Source organism: Moschus berezovskii, chromosome 24 (genome assembly GCF_049115385.1).
Source record: "Moschus berezovskii isolate FMDL1 chromosome 24, NW_MosBer_1.0, whole genome shotgun sequence".
NCBI lineage: Eukaryota > Metazoa > Chordata > Mammalia > Artiodactyla > Moschidae > Moschus > Moschus berezovskii.
Genome location: NC_142483.1, coordinates 10,591,508 through 10,616,620, shown reverse-complemented (window position 1 = coordinate 10,616,620; position 25,113 = coordinate 10,591,508). Strand labels below are relative to the sequence as shown.

The following is a 25,113-nucleotide window of genomic DNA, read 5'->3' as shown; positions in this document are numbered from 1 at the left end:
GAAGGCTTGGAGCTTAGGGAGTAGCAGGGAGAGTGGGCAGGGATCCACAAGAAGATACTCCCTCCCTATTGGCTGATTCATGTTGATATTTGGCAGAAAACAACAAAATTCTGTACAGCAATAATCTTTCAATTAAAAAAAAAAAAGATACTTTCTCCACCCAACCCTCCTGTTCCAGGCAACAACTTCCTCCTGCACAACCTGATCCTGGACACAGGCATCACACAGCAGCTGGTGGAGCGCGTGTGGCGGGACCAGGATCTCAACACGTAGGCACCACCCAGCCTGTGGGGGCAGGAGGCTGGGATGGGCCCAGGAGCCCTGCCCTGCAGAAGGCAGAGCTGTGACCTCAACTCCCTGCTGCCCCCAGGTACAGCCTTCTGGCCGTGTTTGCCGCCACTGACGGTGGCATCACTCGAGTGTTCCCCAACAAGTAAGTGACCTGCCCCGCCACCTGACATCCTGCCCCTGCCTGGGACCCTGCCTCTCTGGCTCCTTGCCTCTGCTGAGACCACTGCCTTCACGAGTCTCCCCTCTTCCACCAACCTCTGCCTGTCTTGTGTGACCAGGGCAGCTGAAGACTGGACAGAGAACCCCGAGCCCTTCAATGCCAGCTTCTACCGCCGCAGCCTGGACAACCACGGCTATGTCTTCAAGCCCCCCCAGCAGGATGGTGAGTGTCCTCCCAGGTGCATGGCAGCAGGTGGGAAGCTAAGGCTTCCCTGTCTGCTCAGCCAGGGCCGGGTTCTGCTCTGTAAGGTCCCTCAGATACGAGGCTGGCCGGCTGAGACTGGGGCAGGTAAAAAGGGAAGGCTAGGTTGTGCCAACCTGGAGGAGGGCATGGCTACCCACTCCAGTATTCTCAGAGAATCCCCATGGACAGAGGAGCCTGGCGGGCTGCAGTCCGTGGTGTCAAAAAGAGTTGGACATGACTGAGCGACTAAACACAGCACAGCACAGGCTATGCCAAACACTCTGCTGGGTGCTGGGTGCTTGGGCTGAGATCATCTCAGGCTCAGGCTCCTAGGCTCACGAGCCCAGCACAGAGTGGTCAGCGTGGCTGCCAGCCCCTACTCCTGACCACCCTACCCCACCCACCCCCAGCCCTGTTAAGGCCTCTGGAGTTGGAGAATGACACGGTGGGCATCCTTGTCAGCACAGCTGTGGAGCTCAGCCTGGGTGGACGTACGCTGAGGCCAGCAGGTGAATACCCAGGGCGGAGGTGGGGAAAGAGACACTGGGCAGTGTGCTGCCCAGGCAGGTGGGCATTGATGGCCTCCTTGCTCTCCCCCATAGTGGTAGGCGTTAAACTGGACCTAGAGGCCTGGGCTGAGAAGTTCAAGGTGCTAGCCAGCAACCGTACCCACCAGGACCAGCCTCAGAAGGTATTTGCTCAAGGATGAGGGCAGTAAGACCAGAAGTACCCATTCTGGAGTCCCCCAGAACCCCTCCCAGTCCTCCTACTCAGAGTGGCTCTGGTGCCTATGGGGAAGCAAGGGACCCTGACATATAAAGGGTGATGGGAGGGGAAAAACTGGTGGGCACTTATGGTCTTTGCTGTCTGCCCAGCAGTGCGGCCCCAACAGTCACTGTGAGATGGACTGCGAGGTTAACAATGAGGTGCGTGTGCCCTGAACCCTTGCTTACCCCACTCGTAGACACCTTAGTCCCAACTGCACCTCCTAGCCCATCCCTTAGCCAATGGGTCTCAACATCCCACCCTGACTTCACAGCTTTGCCAGAACTGGGGGGAATGGTGCCCCCTCCACTAAACCACTGCACTACCAGGGTCTGGGGAGGAAGGGCTGGGCCAGAGCCCCGCCCCATCTTCCTCCCGCTTCCCCGCCTCTCAGGACCTGCTCTGTGTCCTCATTGATGATGGGGGATTCCTGGTGCTGTCAAACCAGAACCATCAGTGGGACCAGGTGAGGGTCAGGAAGAGGATGGAAGGAGAAGGTATGGGTTTGAGACTTCTGGGGGTATGGCATTGCCAGGCTGTGACTCCCACTCCCTCCTGGCATCCCCAGGTGGGCAGGTTTTTCAGTGAAGTGGATGCCAACCTGATGCTGGCACTCTACAATAACTCCTTCTACACCCGCAAGGAGTCCTACGACTATCAGGCGGCCTGTGCTCCCTTACCCCCGGGCAACCTGGGTGCTGCACCCCGGGGCATCTTTGTGGTGAGCTTCAGCAATGCCTAGCCTGGAGATGGGGGGACTGGGAGACCTGCCCACAGAGAACCCCCCCACCTCTAACGAGCAAACTGGGGTTGACCTGGGTTCCCGGACAGCAGTGGGAGCCCACACCACTCTTCCCCACTGCAGCCCACCATTGCAGACTTCCTTAACCTAGCCTGGTGGACGTCTGCTGCAGCCTGGTGAGTCCCCGGGGGAAGTGGGGGAGGGAGGGTGCCCCCTGGCCAGGAAGGCTGGAGAGCAACGGGGCAGGGTAAGGCCTCTGCTGACCACTCCCACTCGGTGACCCATGCCCTGCAGGTCTTTGTTCCAGCAACTTCTCTACGGTCTCATCTACCACAGCTGGTTCCAGGCAGGTAGGTTGGGCTTTAGAGGCCCCTCCTCAAAGCCCTTCCCCAGTCTGAGACCGACTCCAAAGGGAGGGCAGGGCTTATGACTGAGCCAGGCTCTGGGTGTAGGGGTGGGGCTGAGGTGCTCTGGGCCCTCGCAGACCCCGCTGAGGCCGAGGGGAACCCCGAGGTGCGCGAGAGCAGTTGCGTCATGAAACAGACCCAGTACTACTTCGGCTCGGTGAACGCCTCCTACAACGCCATCATCGACTGCGGAAACTGCTCCAGGTGCGCGCGAGGCGTGGCCAGAGGGGCGGGGCGGGGCGGGGGGCGGGGCGAAGCTCAGCGGCCCCGCCCTTCTGTGCTGCCTCCAGGCTCTTCCACGCTCAGAGACTGATCAACAGCAACCTTCTCTTCGTGGTGGCCGAGAAGCCGCTGTGCAGCCAGTGTGAGGCCGGCCGGCTACTGCAGAAGGAGACACACTGTATCCTGCCCGCGCCGCCCCCCGCCGCCCGCTCCCTCCCACCCCCGCGCGCCCCCTCCGTGCCGCCGCCTCCTTGACTCCCCACCCATGCCCAGCGGACGGCCCGGAGCAGTGTGAACTGGTGCAGAGACCGCGATACCGGAGAGGCCCACACATCTGCTTCGACTACAACGCCACGGTAAGGAGCGGGGGAGGGCGGCTTTGACCTGCAGCTCCCGCTCTCCCCAGGGCTAGTGCGGCCCTGCCACGCCCCCTGCCAAGCCCGCCCGGGCCGACCGGCTGCTCCCTGTCTTTTCCCAACAGGAAGATACCTCAGACTGTGGCCGCGGAGCCTCCTTCCCCCCGTCGTTGGGCGTCCTGGTGTCCCTCCAGCTGCTGCTCCTCCTGGGCCTGCCTCCCCGGCCACAGCCTCAAGTCCACGCCCACCCCTCTCGCCGACTCTGAGTGTCCCTCCCCCCAGCAGGCCTCCCCGCCGTTCCCTCTCCCCTGCCCTCCACTCCCCGCCTTAGAGCCTTGCCCCCTCCCTCAGTGAAGGAACTGAGCGCTCCTGGCCCCCGGAATCTGCGCCTTGGGCTGGGGGTGGGGGGTGCCGAAGGAGGACGCTGCAGGTCTCTGGCCCCCAAGCCACGTCTCGCTGCTGAACTGTCAAAGTGTCCCCAGATCGCTCATTCCCACTGGACTCACCCACTCCTGAGGGCTGGGCCAGGGAGGCCACAGTACTGGTGCCAAACCAGGCCTCCACTGCCCGCCCTGCCCTGAGGCTCCCTTTGTGTGGGAGACCTAGGCCTTGCCCCACCTGGACTCCTCTAACCTGGCCCTTCTGCCCCACCCAGGACTAAATCTGGATTCCCGGGGAATAATAGAGGAAATGGTGATGGGCAGTTTGAAGCCTGTGCATCCCAGCTTAAGTCCTGGCAGGAGAGCTCCCAGTGAGCTCCTGCCTCTCTCAGGCCTACAGCCATCCCTCCCCAAGCCCTGCAGGTAACAGGACAGTGACAGTGACACTGGCTAAGACACAACCCCATACACAGCTGGAGCCCTGAGGGCAGAAACTGGACTCACGTTAGACATACCCAGGAGGACACACACACACACACAGACACACACACCATGGAGTAGGGTGAGGGTAGGGGCTCACAAAGCCTTATACAGGGTGAAGGGTCGGTGGGAGGGTTGGCACATGCAGGCTCCATCTCCTGCCCACTGTCAGCCTCTAATCTAACCTGTAACCCGGCTGGTCCTCTGTCTCTAAAGCTGAATGTCAAACAGTGCCAAATGCTGGGGCAAAGGGGGAAGATCCCTCTGTCCCACCTTTGCCACCAGTATCCCCTAAATGCCCATGACCCTGCCAGGTGCTCATTGTAACCATTTCTCACTAGTGTCAGGCCCCCAGGGGGACCACATGCCACTGTCTGCACCCCTCAGCAGAGGACCTCTCACCAGACATCGCCCTTTGCCTTAGCGGCGGTGACTTGATCACTCCTAGCTGGATCATCCCACCCCCAATCTGGCCCTTACACACTCAGGCCTATCTCTTTCCCTCTCACACTCTCCCTGGCCAAACTGCTCCTCCCTGAACACACACTTGCACATATGCACACACATATACACACTCTGTGCACACACAGAGGCTGGGTCTGGGAACATCTCTTCACACCGTTCATTCTGGTCATTTCCCCCAAAGGCATCCCAGCCTGGGGGCCATTGGGGGACTGAGGGCAGGGGGATATGGCCGTGGGGCTCAGATGGACTGGAAGGAGGGGGGAGGGTGATGCATTAATTAATGGCTCCGTTAATTAATGTCATGTTGCTTGTCGCTTTCTCAGTGTGTGTGTATGTATGGTCCATGCCTGCTGCTGGTGCCAGGGTGGGCACCCATGCTGTACACCCAGCCTAGACGCCAGCCATGTCTTGTGGGGGCGTGTGTGTAACTGTAGTGTAGTCAGGTGCTTAATGGAGAATATAAAAATAAAAAAGAATCAAACATATACAGAAAAATTAATATATATTTTAAGTTTGAAAAACAGAAAAGCAGACAAAACAATCCCCATCAGGTAGCTGTCCAACCCCCAGCTGGGTCTGATCCTTCTCATCACCCACCTGACCTGGCTGTCCCCTCACCTCGGGCTCGGGGGATCTGTGGGGGACTGGGGGGCCATTTCCTTTTATCTGCCCTTTTTTTTGGTTGTTCTATTTTGTACAGACAAGTCGGAAAAACAACAGCGACAAAAAAGTCAAGAAACTTTGTAAAATACTGTGTGTGTGATTCCTTGTAAAATATTTTCAAATGGTTTATTACAGAAGATCAGTTATTAAATAATGTTCATATTTTCACTTCAAATGGTTCCCATACACTGTGTCTGCCTGGAGTGAGGATTGGGTGGCTTGAAGATAGGTGGCCCTGACCACTTACACTCAGTTGGGAGCAAAGCCATACCAATTCAGGTCTCTGGAGGGTGGAAGGCATGATGCTTCCTAGGTTTCCTAAGTGCCAGATCCTTGACATCCTTTGTCTTTTATAATCATCTCAAAAGCCTTCAGGAAAAACTGTCTTAAAAAAAAAAAGTTTCCCAGAGGCTCAAGGCCAAGACCATGGAAGAAAGAAGATGGAGATGAGATGCAAGCTTCTGGCCAATGGGATCAGACCAGGGCCTAGTGAGCAGGTCCTCCACGTGGAATGAAGAGTGAATACCAGGTCTAAGTCCATGAACTGGTGCTGGAAGGCCACTTTTGCCGTCTAGAGGAGGCCAAGTTCTGCCCACCCCCCGCAAACATGATGGCTGCTCCTTCCCAGCCCAGGGGAGGCCTGGGCCTCTGGCCACTGCTGCTCACACTGGAACACAACTCTGAATCATTTTCAGTAAATCCTCTCAGGCCTCCCTCTGGCAAACCCTACACCCTTGTTCATTTTAATCCTAACTCTTAATAGTGAACCCTATTGTGTGACCTTTGCATTCAAGGGGAAAGACAACCACCAGTGCAGAGGTTTCCCAGTGACACTTACTGTACACATTCCATACTCTGCACTCACCCAGCTGAGTCCTCACCAAAACCTTAAGAGTTAGATACCAGTGTATCTCCATACTTCCGGTGAGCAAATTGAAAGGAGAAATCCTTTCTCCCGGATGCAAGAAACTACCAAAGGTTTCCGAGATGAGGTGGCCTGTGGCTGAGGAACCTCAGATGCTAAATAAATGAAAGGGGGCATTCAAGGCACTAGTGAAGACACCTTTCCTCACCCTCCACAGTGGCTGGCCACGTAGCAAAGACAAGCAGTCCCTGAGACAGCTCCCATGCTCTGCAACAGCCCCAGAGGTCCTGGGTTAGATCTGCCATGTAAAATACAGAACATCTAATCTGACTGGGATTTCAGATAATCAACTAATATTTTTTAGTATGCTCCCAACATTGCATGGGACATAACTAAAAATTGGAGTCAGTATCCTGAAAAAATTGTTTATCTGAAATTCAAATCTCATTGGCCTGTATTTTCATTTGCTAAATCTGGCAACCCTACCCCTGCGTGGCATCCGGTGGGAACCCACACCCCAAAGTTAAGGTATAGCAACACCTGTGATCTGGAAGGTTATGCACACGTCAGCAGTTGTACTGCTGGCGGAAAGGAAGGGATTCTGCACTTTAAAAATGTACTTTGTTACATAATTATTTTAATTATATGCACATTTAAAAAATTCAGTTTTGCACAGGTGGCTTCAGCTTCAGGTGGCTGCCTGAAGCCACCACTGCAGTGAGGCGGAGGTCCAAGGCCAGCCGGACCCAAGTTTGTGTGGAGAGACCTCTCCATCAGGATCATCCATTGACTGGGTGAGGAAGAGTCATTGGGAGAGGTCCAGCCTCACCCCTTTTGGGGCTGGAGACCGGAGTTCAAGTACGGGCTCCATCTCACCTGTACACAAGGGCAGCCTGGGCAACACACTCACTGAGCACCCAGGGTGGACTGCATTTTACACCCCAGTCCCCTTGGATCCTCACGGTAGGTCCCGTCATCATCTCCATTCAACGGTCCATGAAACTGAGTTTCAATAAAGTTCGGGAATTTGGCCACACATCCGTAAAATGACAGAGCAAGAATTCCAACCTGGGTCAGGCATACACCAGACTGTGGAAGTTCCAGGAGTTCGCGCCCGCTGGACCATCCAACATTCTTACTCGCACACCTGCCCACAAGGACACATCCACTCAGATGTACGGGCAGACATGGAGTCACTCCTCCCGGGAATTCAGAAAGTGCGTAGCGTGCAGCTGTGCAGCCGCTGGTTCCCGCCGCTCTCCTGAGGTCGTTCGCCCTCCCCCCACGTCTGGAGAACCGGAGGAGGCGGTGCTGAGCACTACAACTCCCAAGCGCACCCGCCTCTCCCGGCGCACAGCCTCCTGGTAGCTCCTCTACCCAGAGCCCTGATCGCCGCAGGTCCCGATGCGGCCGAGGACTTCATGTCCCAGCATGCCGCGGAGCCGCAAGGCCGACGCTCCGAGGGCTTCCTGCTGCCGCCCGGGGCGCGCAGGCGCAGCGCCCTGTTTGTCGGCGCCTGAGAAGGGAGGAGGTACTGTCGAAACCGAGACCGAGGCCGAGGCGGAGCTGACCAGACTTGACTCCGGCCCAGAACTAGTCTCCGTGCCGCGCGGACCGTAAGAGGCCCCAGAGTGGATGGAGGAGATCGAGCCCTGAGATCACCGCCAGCCCGGTCGGCGCTGTGGCCACACAGGGCGGGCGGGCAGGCGGTGGTGCCTGAGCTGCTCAGGGCCTTTCCTCAGATCCCCGTCGAGGGGCCTAGGCCCCGGCCCCGCGACCGACCAGGCCCGGCTCTGTCCTTTGGGACCGGAGTCGACCCGACCGGAAGTAGAAGACTTCACCGGGGCCATAGGCCAGTGACTAGGTCGGGCCCGGGCCTCCCGTCGGGGCCGGACTGGGAAGAGGCCCCGGGGAGGCCCCTAGCCCACTAAACCCGTCCCTCAGGCCAACGCCCGCCAGGAAGATGCAGCGCGCCCTACCGGGCGCCCGCCAACACTTGGGGGCCATTCTGTCCAGCGCCAGCGTGGTGGTGAAGGCTCTGTGCGCGGCGGTGCTATTTCTGTATCTGCTGTCCTTCGCCGTGGACACGGGCTGCCTGGCGGTCACCCCAGGCTACCTCTTTCCGCCCAACTTCTGGATCTGGACCCTGGCTACCCATGGGTTGATGGAACAGCATGTATGGGATGTGGCCGTCAGCCTGGCCACGGTAGTGGTAGCTGGACGTCTGCTGGAGCCCCTCTGGGGGGCCTTGGAGCTGCTCATCTTCTTCTCAGTGGTGAACGTGTCCGTGGGGCTGCTGGGGGCCTTCGCCTACCTCCTCACCTACATGGCTTCCTTCAACTTGGTCTACCTTTTCACTGTCCGCATCCACGGCACCCTGGGCTTCCTCGGTGGTGTCCTGGTGGCACTCAAGCAAACCATGGGGGACTGTGTGGTCCTGCGAGTGCCCCAGGTGCGTGTCAGTGTGGTGCCCATGCTGCTGTTGGGGCTGCTGCTGCTGCTGCGGCTGGCCACACTGCTCCAGAGCCCGGCACTGGCCTCCTATGGCTTTGGGCTGCTCTCCAGTTGGGTGTATCTTCGCTTCTACCAGCGCCATAGCCGAGGCCGAGGGGACATGGCCGACCACTTTGCTTTCGCCACCTTCTTCCCTGAGATCCTGCAGCCTGTGGTGGGCCTGCTGGCAAACCTGGTGCATGGCCTCCTGGTGAAAGTAAAGATATGCCAGAAGACAGTGAAGCGCTATGATGTGGGCGCCCCATCCTCCATTACCATCAGCCTCCCAGGCACAGACCCTCAAGATGCAGAGCGGAGAAGGTACTGTGGAATCTTCCAAAACCTTGTTGAGCTAGGAGAATCTTACAGATCAGGTCACATTCCATCTTTTGAGGTGCTTGCTGTATGTAGGCTGGCAGCTGTATGTAGGCTTACAGTAAGATGTTGGGGGCAGACTCAGAAAATTGAGTTTGTGGCCTTGATTGCAACACTTTGGTATCTGGGCTGCATAAGGTGCTTTCCAAAATTAGGGAATAAAAGTTGTCTTTCTCACCACTCAGGGTGCTTAAGTTTCAAGAAACACCCTGCTTCCTTTTGAACTGTGTGAGCGCTAGTGGGGAGCCAGGTACACATAACCCTGGCCTTGTCTCAGAATCTTGGCATACTAGACACTGGTCCCATGGGAGCCAGAAGCAACCCGCTGGTCCTTTTTCCCCTGTGAGAGAGAGACCGGGAAGGAGACCTGGGATCCTTATGAGGTGGTTGGGGCCACCCCAGTTTCCAAGTGCTGGACTCCACCCTCTTCCTGGGCCTTAAATTCAGATGGCGTGCTTCTCTGCAGCTTATTTATTAACAGGGAAGCCTGGGGTATAACTAGTAGACAACCACTTGCCCATATACACTGACTCTGGCAGGCATGTGTCACCAAACCCAGGGGACAGCCACATGACCCACCGAGGGAGCCTGCTGACCACACCAGGGAATGGAGACAGTCTTTTCATTATCTGTAAACCAACCCATCTGCACCATCAGGAGCCTCAGCTGAATTATTCACTTAATGCACCTTGGCCAGGGCAAGACAGATCTTTTTTTAATCCATCTCTTTCTCTGTCTCCCAGGTCTGTGGACTCACCAGAGTGGTCACAGCTCTGTTTCCAGCATTATTCTTGAGTGGTTTTTGTTGTTGTCTGGGGTTTTGTTTTTTTATGCAGTTTCTTGAATTGTGAAATCTAGAGCAGGTTCTTTTCCAACTTTGTGCGTTTGTCAAAGGCTCCTGCTTTTGCACACCCGTGAGATGAGTTCTTAGCAGGCAACTTTACAAATTCATTTGGACTTGTTCCAGTGCTTACTCTCCACTGGGGCTTTGGAGTGTGGGACACACCCCTCTCCTGAAGGAGTTTCCAACTAGAGAAGGCCAGATTACTGTGGTCCAAGGTGCCAGGTGTTAGTACACATGGCATGCCACAGAGCTTAACTGTGGGCCTTACAGTTTGTGTCTCTGTGGCTAATCAATCCTAGAGACCGAGTTCTTTATTAATCTTTAACCTTAACTGGTGGAGGAGATGCAGCCAGAAGGGCTGGGCCTAGCGGAAACTGAACTGTCCTCAGAGATGTTCAGGTGATCCCAGGCCACAGTGGTGGCCCCTCCTCTAGTGAGAAATCTTGGATTGTTAGGATTGGCTGGACATTCGAAAAACCTTCACAGCCCCAAGCAACTGGACAGTTGGAGGCATGTTGGGGTGGTGGTGTCAGGAAGTGGGTTCCTGGCATAGCCTTTTGGTTGTTCCCTTGCTTGGGGATAGGGGTCACTCTACCAAGCAGTTTGATCTCTTGCTGCATGCCACACTCCCTGCCCCAAAGAGCCAGTAATAGTGGGAGGCAGGGTTTCCCATCTTTGACCCTTGTGACGGAGTGATGAGCATGCCACTACCTCTCTACCTCGGCAGGTTTTAAACAAAATTGGCAAGGCAGTCACCAGAATGGGAGCCTGGGTAGCAGAGGGAAGGACTGCCCTGTCTGTGCCAACTTGCCATGATGCCAGGTTGAAGGACAGGGTGGAAGTGTGCTGGGGCTTTGCGTGCCTGTCTTGTTGCTCCTCCTGTCATGTTCCCTGGCATGGTGGAGATTTTGGCTTTCTTCTGGAACATGGAAGGCTATATAGGTCTCCCATGCTGGTGGCAGAGTTGGAGGCATCAGGGGTCCACAGTGACCACCATGAGGAGTATTACCTGGCAGCATGAGCAGCCCACCTCATGGGTGGGCAGGGTCCCAGGTCCTCGTATATACCTTATTCTAGCGAACTTCTCCACTTCCCTTCAGAGTGGGGTCTCCAGGGGTCTTCCCAGTGGAACCAGGTCTGGCTTGTGCCCTACCCACGTGGACTGTTTTTTCTTCCTCTCTTCCCGCTAGGAAACTATATGTTCCTACTCTAACCCAGGTTTTGGTGGTGTTGGGGGTTCTTCTGGGAAGGCCAATGCTAAGAGTCAGTTAGGAGGGGTGAGCTAACCCTGGCTGGCCCTGCTTTCCCAGGCTGAGTGCCAAGGCAAGGGCTTAAGTTCCAAACCCCTCCACAGACCCTTGCCAGGGGGTTCACAACATTCCTGACAAGAAGATGGGGAGAAGTTATGCCTTCAATGTGATGCTGGTGCCCAGCAGAAATTCATGCATCCAGGGACTTGCCCTTCCACCATCTGCCCTGGGTCGCAGTTCTGCCTAGCCTTAGGCACCATCCTCAGAACCATGCCTGGGGCTGGCCTGGGGGCAGCCTGGTGGGCACACAGCATTCTCAGCCTGGGGGTGTCCGAGCTATGGAGGGAGTGCTCTACAGCCTTTGGGTCTTCATTCGGATGGCAGAGAGAGCCCTAATCAGATCCCTGGGGAGCCCTGGGCCCTGCAGTGGGGAAGGAGAACACAGGATTTTGAGAGGCGTGTGAGCAGTAAGGCAAGTCAGTTTCCTGGGGGAGAGAATACAGGGCATGAGCCAAGTTCAGACCCATAGTGACCTGTCATCTTTCCCCGGCCCCAGGCAACTGGCTCTGAAGGCCCTCAACGAGCGGTTGAAGCGAGTGGAGGACCAATCCGTCTGGCCCAGCATGGACGACGATGAAGAGGAGGCTGGGGCCAAGATGGATAGCCCCGTGCCGTCAGACAAGGCCCCCACACTCCCAGGGAAGGGGGCTGTCCCAGAATCCAGCCTGATCACCTTTGAGGCAGCTCCCCCGACGCTGTAACTCTAGACCACCTTGAGTGTAGCACCTCCTCTCCCAAGCCCCCTTTGACACCCTCTCAGATACGCCAGGGCACTGACTGCTCCGAGGAGAGGGAAGAAGGCCTGCTGCGGGTTGCCACAGCCTTCTGCTATTTCTCGCCAACACTACCCGGGACTCTTGCTACCTGGTTCCAGCTCCAGACAACCACTCTGCCAGGCATGGGACCTCTGAAGCATTGCCAGCCCAGGCCATCTGAGGTAAGACTGAACCTCAGCAGGCAGCCTCAAGCAAGTGGCTGCACGGACACTGGTGCCATGGCTCCTGGGCCAACCCTCACACCCGACACTGGTTGCTGAGAGCCCTGAGCCAAGGCAAGGATTTGCCAAAAACATTCTGGGGGTCCAGCCAGTGCAGGAGCCAGCGCAGGGCTGCTGCACATCCCTGCCTGCCCCCAGAAAGACTACGCTTATGTCAAGATTTCTGATTCCCTCTGCTGTGGCCATGGGTGCTTCCAGGCCAGAGCAGTCACAGCTCCCAGGTATTTTCTACAGGACCACTTGAGTGGGCAGCCAAGCCCTGCCTCGCAGTATCAATAAAGCGGTTCTTTGAGGTATGGTTCCTGGGCTCCGTGAGATCCCCTTGTGCAGCCCCCTCACCGTGCTTAGCTGCGGATTAGACAGGGACCTCAGGTGCCAGGGCTCGGTCACGAAGTCTGTTCTCGCTAGATAAAAAGCCCATTGCCCTCATTTCTCCCTACCCCATCACACACTCCCTTGCCTCACCACCACATGTCCACTCTCAGGCAGCCTTCCCAGAGCTGCCACCTCAGACCCTTCCTCATTGTCTCTCCCTGCACTACCTGGTCAGGGAGGCCCTGCCTGGAGATCTGATAACTAAGGGCCTCTCTATCATAAGGAGTTGTTCTTACCCATGGTTCACTTTGAAGACAAGAGTGCTCGGTGTTTGGCACCTATGGATGCAGCCCATCCCCAGCTCCCATCCTGTCATTGCCCAGATTTGACCATCACAGTCGAAATTCCCAACACAGTGGGCACCTGGGGAAACTGAAAGGACGCAGCCCCACCAATCACAGCTACAGCTACAGCCCTGGGAACTGCTAGGGCCCCAGGTGGCATAGGACACTAAGCAGCCAGATCCCAGGGGCTGATGTCGCAGGAGAGCTTCAGCCCCTCAGTGAGCAGCCACAGACAGGTCCCCATCTTGCCCAGCTGCCCATTTGTTCCTGCTGATGGTATTAGCAAGAACTATCCCCAACTCCGGGCTATTCCTCCCATCCAGTCTTTTCAGTCTTTTTTTTCTTTCTGACTGTGCCTCGCAGCATGTGGGATCTTAGTTCCCCAACCAGGGATCAAATCTGCACCCCCTGCATTGGAAACTCAGTCTTAACGACTGGACCATCGGGGAAGTTCCTTAAGTTTTTTTTTTTTTTTTTTCCACTTTATTTTATGTCTCTTCTGTAATTTCTGGACATAGCAGCAAAAGTTGAGTTGCTGGGAGTGGGGGACAGTCTTGCAACCCCAACTTCATCCAGGCACATGATCCATAAACTCTGGGACAGTAGAGAAAGAAGGAAAGGGGAGGTACTGCAGCATGAGGAGCAAGTAACAATGTCACACACAGGACTCCGGCTGCCCCAGTGCCTGAGGTGTCCCATGAGCGAGCTGAGAGAGTCCAGGAGGTCTCAAACCCGGCTCCCACACTGAGGGGCAAATCCAGGCTTTCCCAAGGCTGGGAAGAGTTCACGGCTGGATCCTCTTGCGGTACAGGTAGGCGTTGCTCACCTGGTTCATAATGACCAAGCTGGTAATGACAGGGCAAAGCACAGCCAGGTACCAGACCCCACCGGTGACTGTGGCAGTGAACCAGAGTGAGCACATGCCCAACAAGAGGCTGGCACCCCCCAGAAGGTAGCCCACCAACCCCGAAGTGGCGTGGTACAGCTTAAGCTTGGCCAGGGGCCATCGAGGCAGCAATTTGGGGTAGAGCAGCCCCACCCCACCCGAGCACTGCAGCCCTGCCCACAACACAGCTAGCAGCCCTGCCCGCCCATGCCACGTGGCCAGGTGGGCTTTGCCAAGCTGTTCCTTGTGGAGGATGACAAGGCCCAGGCCCAGCAATGCACACAGCAAGGCCAGCAGCTGCAGAACCCAGTGGCAACGTGCTCGGCCCTTCCGTGAAAGGGAGCGCAGCAACGAACTCTCAGGAGAGAACACCAGCAATGCCTCGGTCATCAGGAAAGAGAACTGCGGAGAGAGAGGACGCTAAATGAGAGTGCTGCCAAGCGGAAGGGAAGAGTTTAATATAACCTAAGCTGCCAGCTAGTGTGGGCAGGCTGCCCTTTATTCTTTCCCCCACTGACAAGAGTATTTGGTGGGGCAAGAGTGGAAAACCATCTGGGACAGAACATGTGTTCTGAGTAACCGCAAGAGGTACCTCTCCACACTTCTTCCTGGATGCTACTCTGAAATGTCATCTCTGCTATGTTACCCAGCAAACACAAGGTTTGAGATGTGGCAGTAATAAATGATTCACAAGCTTTGTTTCCCTGGCAGGCCTGGGTACAATTTCTTGACAAGAGTTGTCCACATGGGTGCACCATTTCAGGGAATATTAGGTGCACCACTGTGAATTAAGGTGTCAGGAGGCACAGGCATACCTAAATGCATATTCTAAGCCTCCTGCCTGGAGGGGGCTAAAGCATCATTTTGTACTTAGACAAACCCATTTGCCCTGCATCTTGACTACCCTAGTTCAAGTCTCAGATATAAACTGTGGCAGGAGTTGGAGCCTACAGTTCCTCCAACCCCACATCCCACCCCTCCAAATAGATATTAAGTGTCCATTTACGTTTAGAGGCCACTAAGACCATCCCCAGAGCTGTCCCCTCCCACCCCTAAGAGCTGGCCAGGTTCACTACTTACAGCCAGAGACATAAGCACAGGGTGCCAGGAGAAGAGACCTGGAATGAGAAGAGAAAGCCTCGTGAGGCTCAAGAAGAAGAACCCAACCACACCAGTCCCCACAGGCTGAGAAAAATGAGCAGCCCATCACCCAAGGAGGTGCTGCCAAAGTGCAAGCTCCCTCTTACTGCACCAAGCTGACCCCATATCTAGTCTCTCTTCCTGGACCCTCCCTGGATCAGAGGCCACCCTTCACCACTTCTCAGCCCTCCCTCTTTCCCCCTGTACTTAGCAAGAGGCAGCCAAGTGCAGCACCCAGACAAGAGAAGCCAGGTGCTCTGTGGGGCCTGGCCAAGCTGGCAGAGCTCTCACTCTCATCTACTCCACCCTGCTTATCCCTCCAGTATGGCATGTCCTTCAGTCAGCCAGGCCTTTCCCAAGAATCAGACCCAAGGCTTCCTATTGCCCCTGCTCCCCAGGAAAAGTGACAGTTCCCAAAAGTCAGGAACTATGCATTCTACTTACTGGAGCCAGGCCTGGCAAGTACAGCCACAAAGATGGTGAAGCCCAGGGCCACAAGGTGGGCAGCAGCCCCGGAGGCAGTGCGCAGAGCTCGGTATATGTGTGACTCGGTCTCCACCGAAAGGGCCATGATCAATCAGGCCGGCTGTAGCCTGAAAGCATAGCAGAGCAAGGGCCTCTGGTGCCTGCTGTCCCCTCTTCTCACTGGAGCAAGGGTGGCGGGGCAGGGATGCCACTCTCTTCCAAAGAGTTAAGGTAGGAAGAGACAGCATTAAGGCAGGGCCCAGGAACAGTCGCGGGCTGGTGGCCTGTCAGCGTGTATCCGCATCTGAATTGGCACTGATCACTGGTCCACCTTCCAGGTAAGATACGCAAGGCCGTGTAATAGACTACAAATCCCAGAGTGCACCACGCCGTCTCAGGGCGGGAGCGCCTGCTGGAGGGGCGTGAAGCACTACGGGAACTGTAGTTCCCGGTTGCGTCGAAATTACAACCTGAATCGCTTTGAGCACACCCTTCCCACGTGCAGATGGCTTGCTGCCTCTACATGCCAGGGGTTCGCCTGCCTCACCCGCAGCGCCGACCCGAGGAGGTGGTTCGGTCCCGAACAGGTGGGATTCTCCGGGCGGTCGTCGCGCGCCCTGCCGCTCCGCCGCTTAACTTCCGGGTGCGACGCCTACCCACCCGGGACTTCCTGGGACCGTTCTCCGCAGCCACACGGCTGAGTTGCTCTGCGCAGGCGCTGTTGAGCAGATGGCTTCACGGGTGTATCAGTGCGCAGGCGTGCCTGACCTGGCGGCCCAAGCCTCCGGTCTGTTTCTGACAGGTGCTCCCAGGAATAGAGGCGCCAGCTACAGACCCCGGCCCCACTAGCGCCATGGGCAGCAGCTGCCGTATCGAATGCATATTCTTCAGCGAGTTTCACCCTACGCTGGGACCCAAGATCACCTATCAGGTGCTATCCGGGCTCGCGGGACAATGGGGGAGTTCAGTCAATAGCCTGGAAGCGATGGAACCCCGTGCCCCGTGCTGCACGCAGGCACGCCGCTCCCTCGTTCGCGGGGAATCGTGAACCACAAGTATATTCAAACCCAGTTCCGGGGTCCTGGTGTGGCAAAGCAAACAAACATCACATAGGCAGTGACTGTGGAAAATGGGGCTGTGTGGGCCCAAGGGAGGTGCCAGGTCCTACGAGAGGTCCTATGAATGGTGATCCACTAGTATCACTGCATGCATAGAAATTTAGGTGTGGGAGGAGTGTGCCAGGTGGAGAGAACAGCATATGCAAAAGCCAGGAGGAAGGTGAAAACTTAATGTGTGTGTGGAAACACAAAGTTGGAGTAGGCCTGGGCGGATGGGAGAGAGGAGAAACCCTGGGGAAGAGAGCTTAGGTCTTGAAGGTCACCCTGTGTATTCTGCCTGGTCTCTGTGCTAGGTCCTCTAAGGGGCTTCTTGTCGCTCCCTTCACAGGTCCCTGAGGACTTCATCTCCCGGGAGCTGTTTGACACCGTCCAGGTGTACATCATCACCAAGCCGGAGCTGCAGAACAAGCTCATCACTGTGTGAGCCCCTAGCTGGGGAGTAGGGAGGGTTCCCAAGGAGGAGTAGACAGACCTGGGGACAGGAGGAGATTGATTTTATTCCTGCCTGTTCCCCTCGTCCAGCACAGCCATGGAGAAGAAACTGATAGGCTGTCCTGTGTGCATCGAGCACAAGAAGTATAGCCGCAATGCCCTGCTGTTCAACTTAGGCTTCGTGTGTGACGCCCAAGCCAAGACCTGTGCCCTTGAGCCCATCGTCAAAAAGCTGGCTGGCTATCTGACCACACTGGAGGTCTGCAACACAATGGGCTTGGGTGGATGGGCAGGCAGAGTTAGGGAAGATGTTCGCATGTCTCCAAAGCCCTCCAGACCTGGGAACCTGCGAGGGCAGGATGCCAGCCAAGGTCCTGGGGTGTGCCCACCATGCTGTCCATGTCCCATCCAGCTAGAGAGCAGCTTCGTGTCCACGGAAGAGAGCAAGCAGAAGTTGGTGCCCATCATGACCATCCTGCTGGAGGAGCTAAATGCCTCAGGCCGGTGCACTCTGCCCATCGGTATGGCCCGGCCTCTACAAGGACAGCAGAGGGGTCAAGGAGGGATGGAAAAGTGGCAGAGGAAGGTGGGCCCAGTCGAGGACAAGACTGGTGAACAAATTGGTGACCAGGAAATAACTATGAGCTTGGCTGATGATGTCCAGTGTCCAATGGATGATGGGGTTGGGGAGGGGGAGGCCAGTAGAATTCTCTGGCTCTGCTCCCTGAACATGTTTCTTCCCCTGAATGGACTTCAGTTTCTTGCTCCATAAAAGGAGGAGATTGGTCCTACCCAGAGCCACCTGTCTGCCTCAAGGGTGGCTGGGAGGACTGCCTGGTAATTGAGGGCCTCTTGGAAGAGCTGGCACTGAGGATATGGGTGGGGTCCCCTGCAGATGAGTCCAACACCATCCACTTGAAGGTGATTGAGCAGCGGCCTGACCCTCCTGTGGCCCAGGAGTATGATGTGCCTGTCTTTACCAAAGACAAGGAGGATTTCTTCAACTCACAGTGGGACCTCACCACACAGCAGGTGTTCTCGCCCTCCCCGGCTGTCATGACCTGTGGCTGGCCACAGCCCTGGCCTCATCCCACTTCTACTCAACTTGTTCTTCCCTGCCCAGATCCTGCCCTACATTGATGGTTTCCGCCACGTCCAGAAGATCTCAGCTGAGGCAGACGTGGAGCTCAACTTGGTGCGCATTGCCATCCAGAACCTGCTGTGAGTGGGGAAGAGTGACAGCCGGGACAGGTTTACCAGTCAGGCGGAACCCAGGGGCCCTGAGTGTAGGCGCTGGAAAGGTATGGCCCTCAGAAACTGAGCACTACTGTTTCCCCCAGGTACTATGGCGTTGTGACACTGGTGTCCATCCTCCAGGTAGGTGAGTCTGGGCTCTGATTAAGTGGAGACTGGATCATGTGACTGGGCCCAACTGGGACTGTGTCAGACTTCCAAGCCCCTTACTCAAGCCCCTGTGCCGCCTACTACCCTCCAGTACTCCAATGTGTACTGCCCGACACCTAAAGTCCAGGACCTGGTGGATGACAAGTCCCTTCAGGAGGCGTGTCTATCCTACGTGACCAAGCAAGGTACTGGCAGGCTCTGGGGGAGGCCATCTCAGGGAGGGCAGGGCCACCTGGAGAGCTGACCCTTGATGCCTGCAGGGCATAAGAGGGCCAGTCTCCGGGATGTATTCCAGTTGTACTGCAGCCTGAGCCCTGGCACTACTGTGAGAGATCTCATTGGCCGCCATCCCCAACAGCTGCAGCACGTTGATGAACGGTCAGAGGGGGCCCCTTGAAGCATGAGGGGTTTGCCTGAGGAGAGGTACATTCTCAGTGTCTCTCTGGAACTTTGGGTCAGAGAGAAAGCAGGAGACACCTCGGGAGCAGAATCATATGGTACTGCTAATCCAGGAAGGCTTCCTGGAGGTGGTGGGTTTTGGAGACCAGTCTGGTCATGGAAACAAAACCGGAGGGGAGACTGGCCTGGCTAGAAGGAAGCCTGGCCCAGAGCATCACCTCTTTCTTCCTTGACACTCATCCCAGGAAGCTGATCCAGTTTGGGCTTATGAAGAACCTCATCCGGCGACTACAGAAGTATCCTGTGCGGGTGTCTCGGGATGAGCGGAGCCACCCTGCCAGGCTTTACACAGGCTGCCACAGCTACGACGAGATCTGTTGCAAAACAGGTAGAAGCAGGCAGGACTGCTGAGGTGGGGTCAGGGCAGCGTGGCCAACCCCCCCCAAGGCTGCTGACCTCACCTCCACCACACCATACAGGCATGAGCTACCAAGAGCTGGATGAACGGCTGGAAAATGACCCCAACATCATCATCTGCTGGAAGTGAGGCTGGTGGCAGCTGGACGAGGCACACAGCTATGGCTACTCTCTTCTGCTAAGCCCTGCCTGGTGCATGAGGAAGACTAGACCAGAAAACTAGTCCATACTGTCCTAAGGTTGACCCTCATTTCTGTAAATAAAATCATCCATTTCAACCTACCTTTATTGAAGACTGCCTCTGAGCTAGCCACCAGAGAGAGCTAGCAGTGAATGAAATAGCCGTGGTCCTGGCACCCTAGAGCGCCATCTGGTGGGCAGAACCGACAATGGGCATGTAAAAGTCCCCACTAATTATAAACTGAAATAATCAGCCAGAAAGAAACAATCAGAAAGCTGAGGTAAAAAGTGAGTTGGGATAGGAGCTGAGACTGCTCTGTATTAGATGGGCAAGGAAGGCCTAGATGAACTGGTGTAAACCAAACCCTGAAGAAGGAAGAATGCACCAGGCAGAGGTAACAGGTGCAAAAGCCCTGAATGAAAATCTGCTTTGGGATATGTGAGGAAGCCAAGGGAAGCCCATGGGACTGGAACATAGAGGGCAAGGGGGAGAGGGGCAAGAAACAAAGTCGGGCGATTTTGTAGGTGAAAAGCCTGATTCTCCAGAGCTATGGATAAGCTGCTTTGGACATCTGAAATCTCTCTAACATCTATTTGTCGCTCAATGGTGTCCGACTCTTTCGTGACCCCATGCACTGTAGCCCACCAGGCTGCTCTGTAGGAATTCTCCAGGCAAGAATACTGGAGCAAGTTGCCATTTTCTTTTCCAGGGGATCTTTCTGACCCAAGGATTGAACCTGGGTCTCCTGCACTCCAGGCAGATTCCTTACCATCTGAGCCACCATAGTATTCAATGTTTTGAGGGCCAAAGGCAGCCAGATCCACAGTAATGTGAGGAAGGAATGTCTCATGGACAATTTTTTTTTTTTCTGGCCACGCTGCATGTGGGATCTTAATTCCCCAACCAGTTATCAAATCCACACTCCCTGCATTGGAATTATGGAGTCTTAATAACTGAACTATCGGGGAAGTCCCTCATGTACACCTTTAAAAGACTCTCGTTGGGAATTCCCTGGAGGTCCAGTGGTTAGGACTCCAGGCTCTTAAACTGCCAAGGGCTGAGGTTCGATCCCTGATCAGGGAAATAAGATCCCACATGCTACAAGGCAGGGGAAAGCTCAGGAAGGTCAAGGGTGGAAATGGGTCCAGTAACAGTAACATGAGAGGTGATGGCAGCCCGGACTAGGAAGGAGAGAAGTTGTGAGCCCTGCGCAGTATTTTGGGGATAGAACCAACCAGGTGGAGCTGGACGCCAGAAATGCTGGAGCGAGGAGGCCACAGAGAGGAGCATCAGATGTGGGCGGAAAGGGAGCAGCTACTGGGAGAGCTGGTGGGGGGCGGGCCGACTTGACATCCATCTGAGGAGGGAGCCTAGGCTGCAGGAGTCTGGAACCCTCCAGCTGCAGCCGTTTGTGAGGGAGAAAGCTCCAGGAGTCTAAAAAGAGTTGCTGTCCGCAGCCTGACTGGCAGCAAGACGCTGGCGGGTGGGGACCCAGCAGGGGCGGGGCCCAGGTCGCACTGCGCAAGCGCCGAGCTTACCGTTTCCATGGCGGCGGGGACTCACGCGCAGCAACCGCTCCGCAACCGTAGGGTCCCAGACTTCGGCCCCGCGGGAGACCGTGGTCCCCGAGCGTGTCAGCATCGCCACCCCAGAGCCAGCTGCTGCCCGTGGAGAGCCAGATCCCACCTTCACGATCTCGGTCCGTTGCGGAGACATGGACGACCTGAAGCTGCTGGTGCCGAGCGAGGCTGACGTGCTAGTGCGGGAGCTGCGCAGCTTCCAGCCCTGGGATATGGGCTCCGAAGAGTGAGGCCGCTGAATACAGGGCCGGGTGGCGTCATGGGGTCAGAGTCCTTGAGTTGGAGGAGTGTGGGCCAGAGTCCTGTGGGGGGAGGGTTTGCCCAGCGTGGAGGGACCCTTAAGGTGGGGAGGTAAAGCTCTCTGAGATAGGGTTATATGGTCCTGAGCCACCCTGGACCCCTCAGAATCGGGTTAGGCTTCAATAGCACCCAGCCCCGACCCCCACTCCTGCTGCACACATGTGCACCCACATGCACACACAACCCGGGGCAGGTGGAACCAGCATCATGAGAGCCTGGAGAAACTGAACATGCAGGCCATCCTCGATGCCACGGTCAGCCAGGACGAGCCCATCCAGGAGCTGCTGGTCACGCATAGGAAGGTACGCTGGAGTCATAGGCAGGGTTCCTGCCTTCTCACCACCCCACACCCCACTACCACTCTACCCTCTCAGGAACTGGGTGCCTACACTTCCCTCTACCCTCTCAGGAACTGGGTGCCTACACTTCCCTCTGACAGGCACCTCGGTCCTCCCCAAAGGAGAAAGAAGGGTGTGTTACATATTTGATTTAGCACCCCTATGGGACAGGACCCTGGCATGCCTGGTGGGGAGCAGGATGGAAGTTGATTAGGGAGATAGTCCTGGATCCTAGAACAGCCTAGGCTGTAGCGGGAGGGCCCAAGTTTTAAAGGCATTCCTGAATAGCCTGTCAGGCTAGAGAGGGGCCCCCAGTGAAGTGGGGCAGAACTTTGGCATAGAAGGGGGCAACCTCCCCAGAACGAGAGAGGGAGTTAGAAACCAGGAGTTGGCTTGACTGGAATGTGAGCCAGGAGGTGGCACCAGTAGATGACCTGAATCATCACTGACAAAAGGGTTACTCTGCAAGGAAAAAGTGGAGCCCCCTACTGGTGGGGTGGGGTAGGAATAGGGCACTGTGAAGGGATCTGAGAAAAGAGTGAGGCCAAGGCACACACCAGACTCCAAAGATCAGAGAACAAAGACGAGAGGGCATGAGCAGGAGGCATGAGCAGCAGGGCTGGCCTGAGGGCACACTTGGATGGGGGCGGGCAAGGGCTGGAGTGCAGAGGGAGCATGGCAGCCTAGGGACAAGGCAAGGATCAATCCATATGCAGCCTGGGGGATGGAGACCCCCCCAGAGGTGTGGGAGGCAGCTGGAAATGAAGGTTCAAGTGCAGGAGAGAGGTTTGGGGAGGAATTCATGGGGCATAGGAGTGCCTAGGGGTCCAGGGGAGTCTGAGGAGGGCTGAACTGGGCTGACCTGTTGGCAGGCCAAGACAGGCCCATCTCACCCCTTGTCCTCTGCCCTCCCCCTCAAAGATCCCAACGTTGGTGGAAGAGCTGATTGCAGTGGAGATGTGGAAGCAGAAGGTGTTCCCTGTGCTGTGCAAGCTGGAGGACTTCATGCCCCAGAACACGTTTCCCATCTACATGGTGGTGAGCTGGGCCGTCGGTGCATACCCCCGCCTGCCCCTTCAGAGGGCCCTGGACTAGAGAGGGTGGCTGGTAGCCCGTATCTCGCTCTCAGCAGCTCCGGGGCCTATCCTCCTCTTTATGTGACAGTTACACCACGAGGCCTCCATCATCAACCTCCTGGAGACAGTGTTCTTCCACAAGGTGAGGCAGCCGCCTTGCCCACTGGCTACTGCCCTCGGCGAGAGTCTGGCGGCGAGGGGGTTGTGTCTGTGTGGCCAGAGCATCAGAGCCAGGACGTTTCTCCCAATCTTGCCCTTCAGGAGGTGTGCGAGTCAGCAGAGGACACCATCTTGGACCTGGTGGACTACTGCCACCGCAAACTGACTCTCCTGGTGGCCCAGAGTGGCCGTGGTGCACCCCCTGAGGAGGAGGGGGAGTACAGCACCCCCATGAAGGTGGGATGAGGTTCCCTGGGGTTGGCAAGGGCTAGATCCCAGTCTCCCTTAGCTTGAACACCATGTGCCCCACCCAACCCCCCACCCCAGGAGCTGCAGAAGGAGGCGGAACTGATGGAATTTCACATCGCACTGAAGGCCCTCTCAGTGCTTCGCTACATCACAGACTGTGTGGACAGGTGGGCAACCCAGTCAGGCCTGGGTCCTGCAGTGGAGGGCTGGGAGCCTGGGCCTGTCACCTCCGCTCACCTCCCCATCCCCATCCTAGCCTTTCCCTGAGCACCTTGAACCGCATGCTGAGCACCCACAACCTGCCCTGTCTCCTGGTGGAACTACTGGAGCACAGTCCCTGGAGCCAGTGGGAAGGAGGTAAGGTCCTCCTCCACCCACCTAAGCCCCAGTTCACTGCTTCCAGGACATCTTCCAAGACTGATGGGGTGTGCCACTTGCAGTCAGATAAACTTTGCCCCCTTGCCCAAAGATAATACTGGGATGTTTCAACCACAGTGGGCCTAGACCTGGACTCTGTCGCAGGGAAGGCCTGTGTGTCCACTACTGAGGAGTCACGCTGCTCTGAAGTGAGCCCCACCCCAGCGTGGGTGTGTCCTGTGGCCCATGCAGCTGGGTCATTCAAAGCGCACACAATGCCTGTACCCCGTATGTTGATTCCTCTTCCCAGACAAGCTGCAGCAATTTGAGAGCGGCTATTGGCAAACAGTGACCCCCTCGCAGCAGCAAAAACTGAGCAAGTTGGATGGGCAGGTGTGGATCGCCCTATACAACCTGCTCTTAAGCCCTGAGGCCCGGGCCCGCTACTGCCTCACAAGCTTTGCCAAAGGACAGCTACTCAAGGTAGGCAACTCCTCCCACGTGAGTGTCCACAGCCCCTGCCTGCCCTAGGTCACCCTTGATGTTTGTTTCTGCCCGCCCACCTCAGCCGCAGCCCTCTCTCCACACCTTGGGCCTCAGGTGATACAGCAGCTCGTGGGACCTGGGTCCCACTGGCACCCTCAGCCCAGTCCAGCCCAGCCCAGCCCAGCCCAGGCCCTCTCTGTTCCTCAACCCTCTGGTCAGCACTGCCTCACACTGGCCTCCCCTGGACACCCTTGCAGCTTCGGGCCTTCCTCACAGACACACTGCTCGACCAGTTGCCCAACCTGGCAGACCTGCAAGGTTTTCTGGATCACCTGGCCCTGACTGAAGCCCAGCCCCCTAAGAAGGACCTGGTGTTGGAACAGGTAGGCTCTTGGAAGTTAGTTGGTCAGGACCACTGCTCACTTGACCAGCTCCTCCTCCCTGCCACTCTCTGCTTCTCTTCCCTAGATCCCAGAAATCTGGGATCGGCTAGAGCGAGAGAATGAAGGCAAGTGGCAGGCTATCGCCAAGTATCAGCTGCAGCATGTATTCAGCCCCTTGGAGCAGGACCTGAGGCTGCAGGCACAAAGGTGAGGCCTGCTAAGCCAGCAGAAGGGGGAGAAGGGAGGCAGCAGGCGTGGATGTGGGCGGGGTTGCTCCTGTCCCCCCACCCACAGGTCTAGCCAAGTCCTTCCGGACCCTTTTTCCAGGTGGGCTGAGACCTACAGGCTGGATGTGCTCGAGGCAGTGGCTCCAGAGCAGCCCCGCTGTGCCTACTGCAGTGCAGAGGCCTCCAAGCGTTGCTCCCGGTGCCAGAATGAGTGGTATTGCTGCAGGTGAGGGCATCCTAGGACCTTGAACCCCTAAGTCCCACTCCTATACCCCTCAGAGCACAGCATCTTCACTGGCCCGTTTGCCTGCAGGGAGTGCCAAGTCAAGCACTGGGAGAAGCATAGAAAGGCTTGTGTCCTGGCAGCCCATGGGGGACAGAGCCAAGTGAAGGCTGCAGCTGCTGAGGGCCAGCCACCCATGCCGTACAACCCACTCGAGTGTCCCCACCAAACCTCTGGATCTCAATCTGGCCTCTGCAAGTGCCCAAGCCTCCTGGGTGGTGAGGCTAGCAGGCGGGAAGAGCTGTTGACCCATCTCCCCCGCAGCTAAGCGCTCCCCACTTCCTGCTCTATCAGGCGGGTAGGCTTAGGGTGCAGCCTCCCCAAGCTGGGGCAGGAGGCCTGGGCGGGGGGACAAGGGCCGGATGTGGGGACCCTCTTCCTCTAGTACTGTAAAGTAAAGCTAGCTTCCACAAACACGCCTGTTTCCGCGTGGCCCCTTGAGGTCGTCGTGGTTGTTAAGAGGAGGGGAGTGGCTCGCTGGATGAAGGGAGGATAGGAAACGGAGGGCGGGGACTC

At 56.7% G+C, this 25,113-nt stretch overlaps 5 protein-coding genes across 11 annotated transcripts in view; 4 read left to right on the top strand and 1 right to left on the bottom strand.

Moving 5' to 3' along the window:
• The window catches only part of CACNA2D2 (calcium voltage-gated channel auxiliary subunit alpha2delta 2), a 141,342-nt gene extending 135,293 nt beyond the window's left edge, over positions 1–6,049 (top strand). For 2 of the 5 annotated variants that reach the window (XM_088831629.1, XM_055413904.2), the window contains 14 exons: positions 179–269; positions 371–433; positions 570–673; positions 1,105–1,203; positions 1,297–1,385; positions 1,573–1,620; positions 1,854–1,925; positions 2,028–2,180; positions 2,325–2,377; positions 2,496–2,551; positions 2,686–2,812; positions 2,899–3,008; positions 3,104–3,186; positions 3,312–6,049. In XM_088831629.1, coding sequence (XP_088687755.1) covers positions 179–269; positions 371–433; positions 570–673; positions 1,105–1,203; positions 1,297–1,385; positions 1,573–1,620; positions 1,854–1,925; positions 2,028–2,180; positions 2,325–2,377; positions 2,496–2,551; positions 2,686–2,812; positions 2,899–3,008; positions 3,104–3,186; positions 3,312–3,452 — 1,289 coding nt within the window. In that variant the 3' untranslated portion in view covers positions 3,453–6,049. Of the gene's footprint in view, positions 1–178; positions 270–370; positions 434–569; positions 674–1,104; positions 1,204–1,296; positions 1,386–1,569; positions 1,621–1,853; positions 1,926–2,027; positions 2,181–2,324; positions 2,378–2,495; positions 2,552–2,685; positions 2,813–2,898; positions 3,009–3,096; positions 3,187–3,311 lie in introns of all 5 variants that reach the window. The other 3 variants (XM_088831632.1, XM_088831630.1, XM_088831628.1) reach the window with 3 other exon arrangements.
• A 1,476-nt stretch (positions 6,050–7,525) lies between these two features.
• TMEM115 (transmembrane protein 115) lies at positions 7,526–12,350 on the top strand. Its single transcript, XM_055413902.2, has 2 exons — positions 7,526–8,853; positions 11,558–12,350. Exons 1-2 carry the CDS (start codon positions 8,003–8,005, stop codon positions 11,760–11,762), a joined length of 1,056 nt encoding a protein of 351 aa, XP_055269877.1. The 5' UTR covers positions 7,526–8,002; the 3' UTR covers positions 11,763–12,350.
• Positions 12,351–12,603: 253 nt separating this feature from the next.
• Positions 12,604–15,905, bottom strand: CYB561D2 (cytochrome b561 family member D2). Its single transcript, XM_055413903.2, has 4 exons — positions 15,756–15,905; positions 15,188–15,336; positions 14,684–14,721; positions 12,604–14,005 (listed from the first exon to the last, which is right to left on the bottom strand). Exons 2-4 carry the CDS (start codon positions 15,312–15,314, stop codon positions 13,502–13,504), a joined length of 669 nt encoding a protein of 222 aa, XP_055269878.1. The 5' UTR covers positions 15,315–15,336; positions 15,756–15,905; the 3' UTR covers positions 12,604–13,501.
• A 36-nt stretch (positions 15,906–15,941) lies between these two features.
• Positions 15,942–19,275, top strand: NPRL2 (NPR2 like, GATOR1 complex subunit). Of its 2 annotated transcripts, none has more exons than XM_088831552.1 (11): positions 15,942–16,139; positions 16,655–16,746; positions 16,849–17,017; positions 17,171–17,279; positions 17,654–17,790; positions 17,882–17,979; positions 18,099–18,139; positions 18,228–18,347; positions 18,423–18,540; positions 18,807–18,949; positions 19,041–19,275. In XM_088831552.1, the coding sequence occupies exons 1-11, from the start codon at positions 16,062–16,064 to the stop codon at positions 19,106–19,108; spliced, it is 1,173 nt and encodes a 390-aa protein (XP_088687678.1). In that variant the 5' UTR covers positions 15,942–16,061; the 3' UTR covers positions 19,109–19,275. The 2 variants fall into 2 exon arrangements, with proteins under 2 accessions (XP_088687678.1, XP_055269876.1); XM_055413901.2 differs by having other exon boundaries at positions 15,944–16,139; positions 18,099–18,135; positions 18,254–18,347; positions 19,041–19,274.
• A 1,429-nt stretch (positions 19,276–20,704) lies between these two features.
• On the top strand, positions 20,705–25,013 carry ZMYND10 (zinc finger MYND-type containing 10). 2 transcript variants are annotated; one of them, XM_055413897.2, is made up of 12 exons: positions 20,705–20,965; positions 21,233–21,341; positions 22,299–22,415; positions 22,542–22,595; positions 22,715–22,849; positions 22,940–23,028; positions 23,118–23,218; positions 23,529–23,701; positions 23,962–24,087; positions 24,173–24,294; positions 24,415–24,540; positions 24,628–25,013. In XM_055413897.2, the coding sequence occupies exons 1-12, from the start codon at positions 20,874–20,876 to the stop codon at positions 24,863–24,865; spliced, it is 1,482 nt and encodes a 493-aa protein (XP_055269872.2). In that variant the 5' UTR covers positions 20,705–20,873; the 3' UTR covers positions 24,866–25,013. The 2 variants fall into 2 exon arrangements, with proteins under 2 accessions (XP_055269872.2, XP_055269871.2); XM_055413896.2 differs by having other exon boundaries at positions 20,873–21,003.
• Positions 25,014–25,113: the final 100 nt, after the last annotated feature.

What these genes read in the sequence shown, in the direction of transcription:
- TMEM115 (XM_055413902.2), top strand. Translation starts at nt 8,003, where the DNA reads ATGCAGCGCGCCCTACCGGGCGCCCGCCAACACTTGGGGGCCATTCTG. An exon ending in CAAGATGCAGAGCGGAGAAG is followed by an intron (nt 8,854 to 11,557) that starts GTACTGTGGAAT and finishes CCCCGGCCCCAG; the next exon opens with GCAACTGGCTCTGAAGGCCC.
- CYB561D2 (XM_055413903.2), bottom strand. Translation starts at nt 15,314, where the DNA reads ATGGCCCTTTCGGTGGAGACCGAGTCACACATATACCGAGCTCTGCGC. An exon ending in ACTTGCCAGGCCTGGCTCCA is followed by an intron (nt 14,722 to 15,187) that starts GTAAGTAGAATG and finishes TTCTCATTCCAG; the next exon opens with GTCTCTTCTCCTGGCACCCT. An exon ending in CTGTGCTTATGTCTCTGGCT is followed by an intron (nt 14,006 to 14,683) that starts GTAAGTAGTGAA and finishes CTCTCTCCGCAG; the next exon opens with TTCTCTTTCCTGATGACCGA.
- NPRL2 (XM_088831552.1), top strand. Translation starts at nt 16,062, where the DNA reads ATGGGCAGCAGCTGCCGTATCGAATGCATATTCTTCAGCGAGTTTCAC. An exon ending in CAGAACAAGCTCATCACTGT is followed by an intron (nt 16,747 to 16,848) that starts GTGAGCCCCTAG and finishes CCCCTCGTCCAG; the next exon opens with CACAGCCATGGAGAAGAAAC. An exon ending in ATTGCCATCCAGAACCTGCT is followed by an intron (nt 17,980 to 18,098) that starts GTGAGTGGGGAA and finishes TGTTTCCCCCAG; the next exon opens with GTACTATGGCGTTGTGACAC.
- ZMYND10 (XM_055413897.2), top strand. Translation starts at nt 20,874, where the DNA reads ATGGACGACCTGAAGCTGCTGGTGCCGAGCGAGGCTGACGTGCTAGTG. An exon ending in TGGGATATGGGCTCCGAAGA is followed by an intron (nt 20,966 to 21,232) that starts GTGAGGCCGCTG and finishes AACCCGGGGCAG; the next exon opens with GTGGAACCAGCATCATGAGA. An exon ending in CCAAAGGACAGCTACTCAAG is followed by an intron (nt 23,702 to 23,961) that starts GTAGGCAACTCC and finishes ACACCCTTGCAG; the next exon opens with CTTCGGGCCTTCCTCACAGA.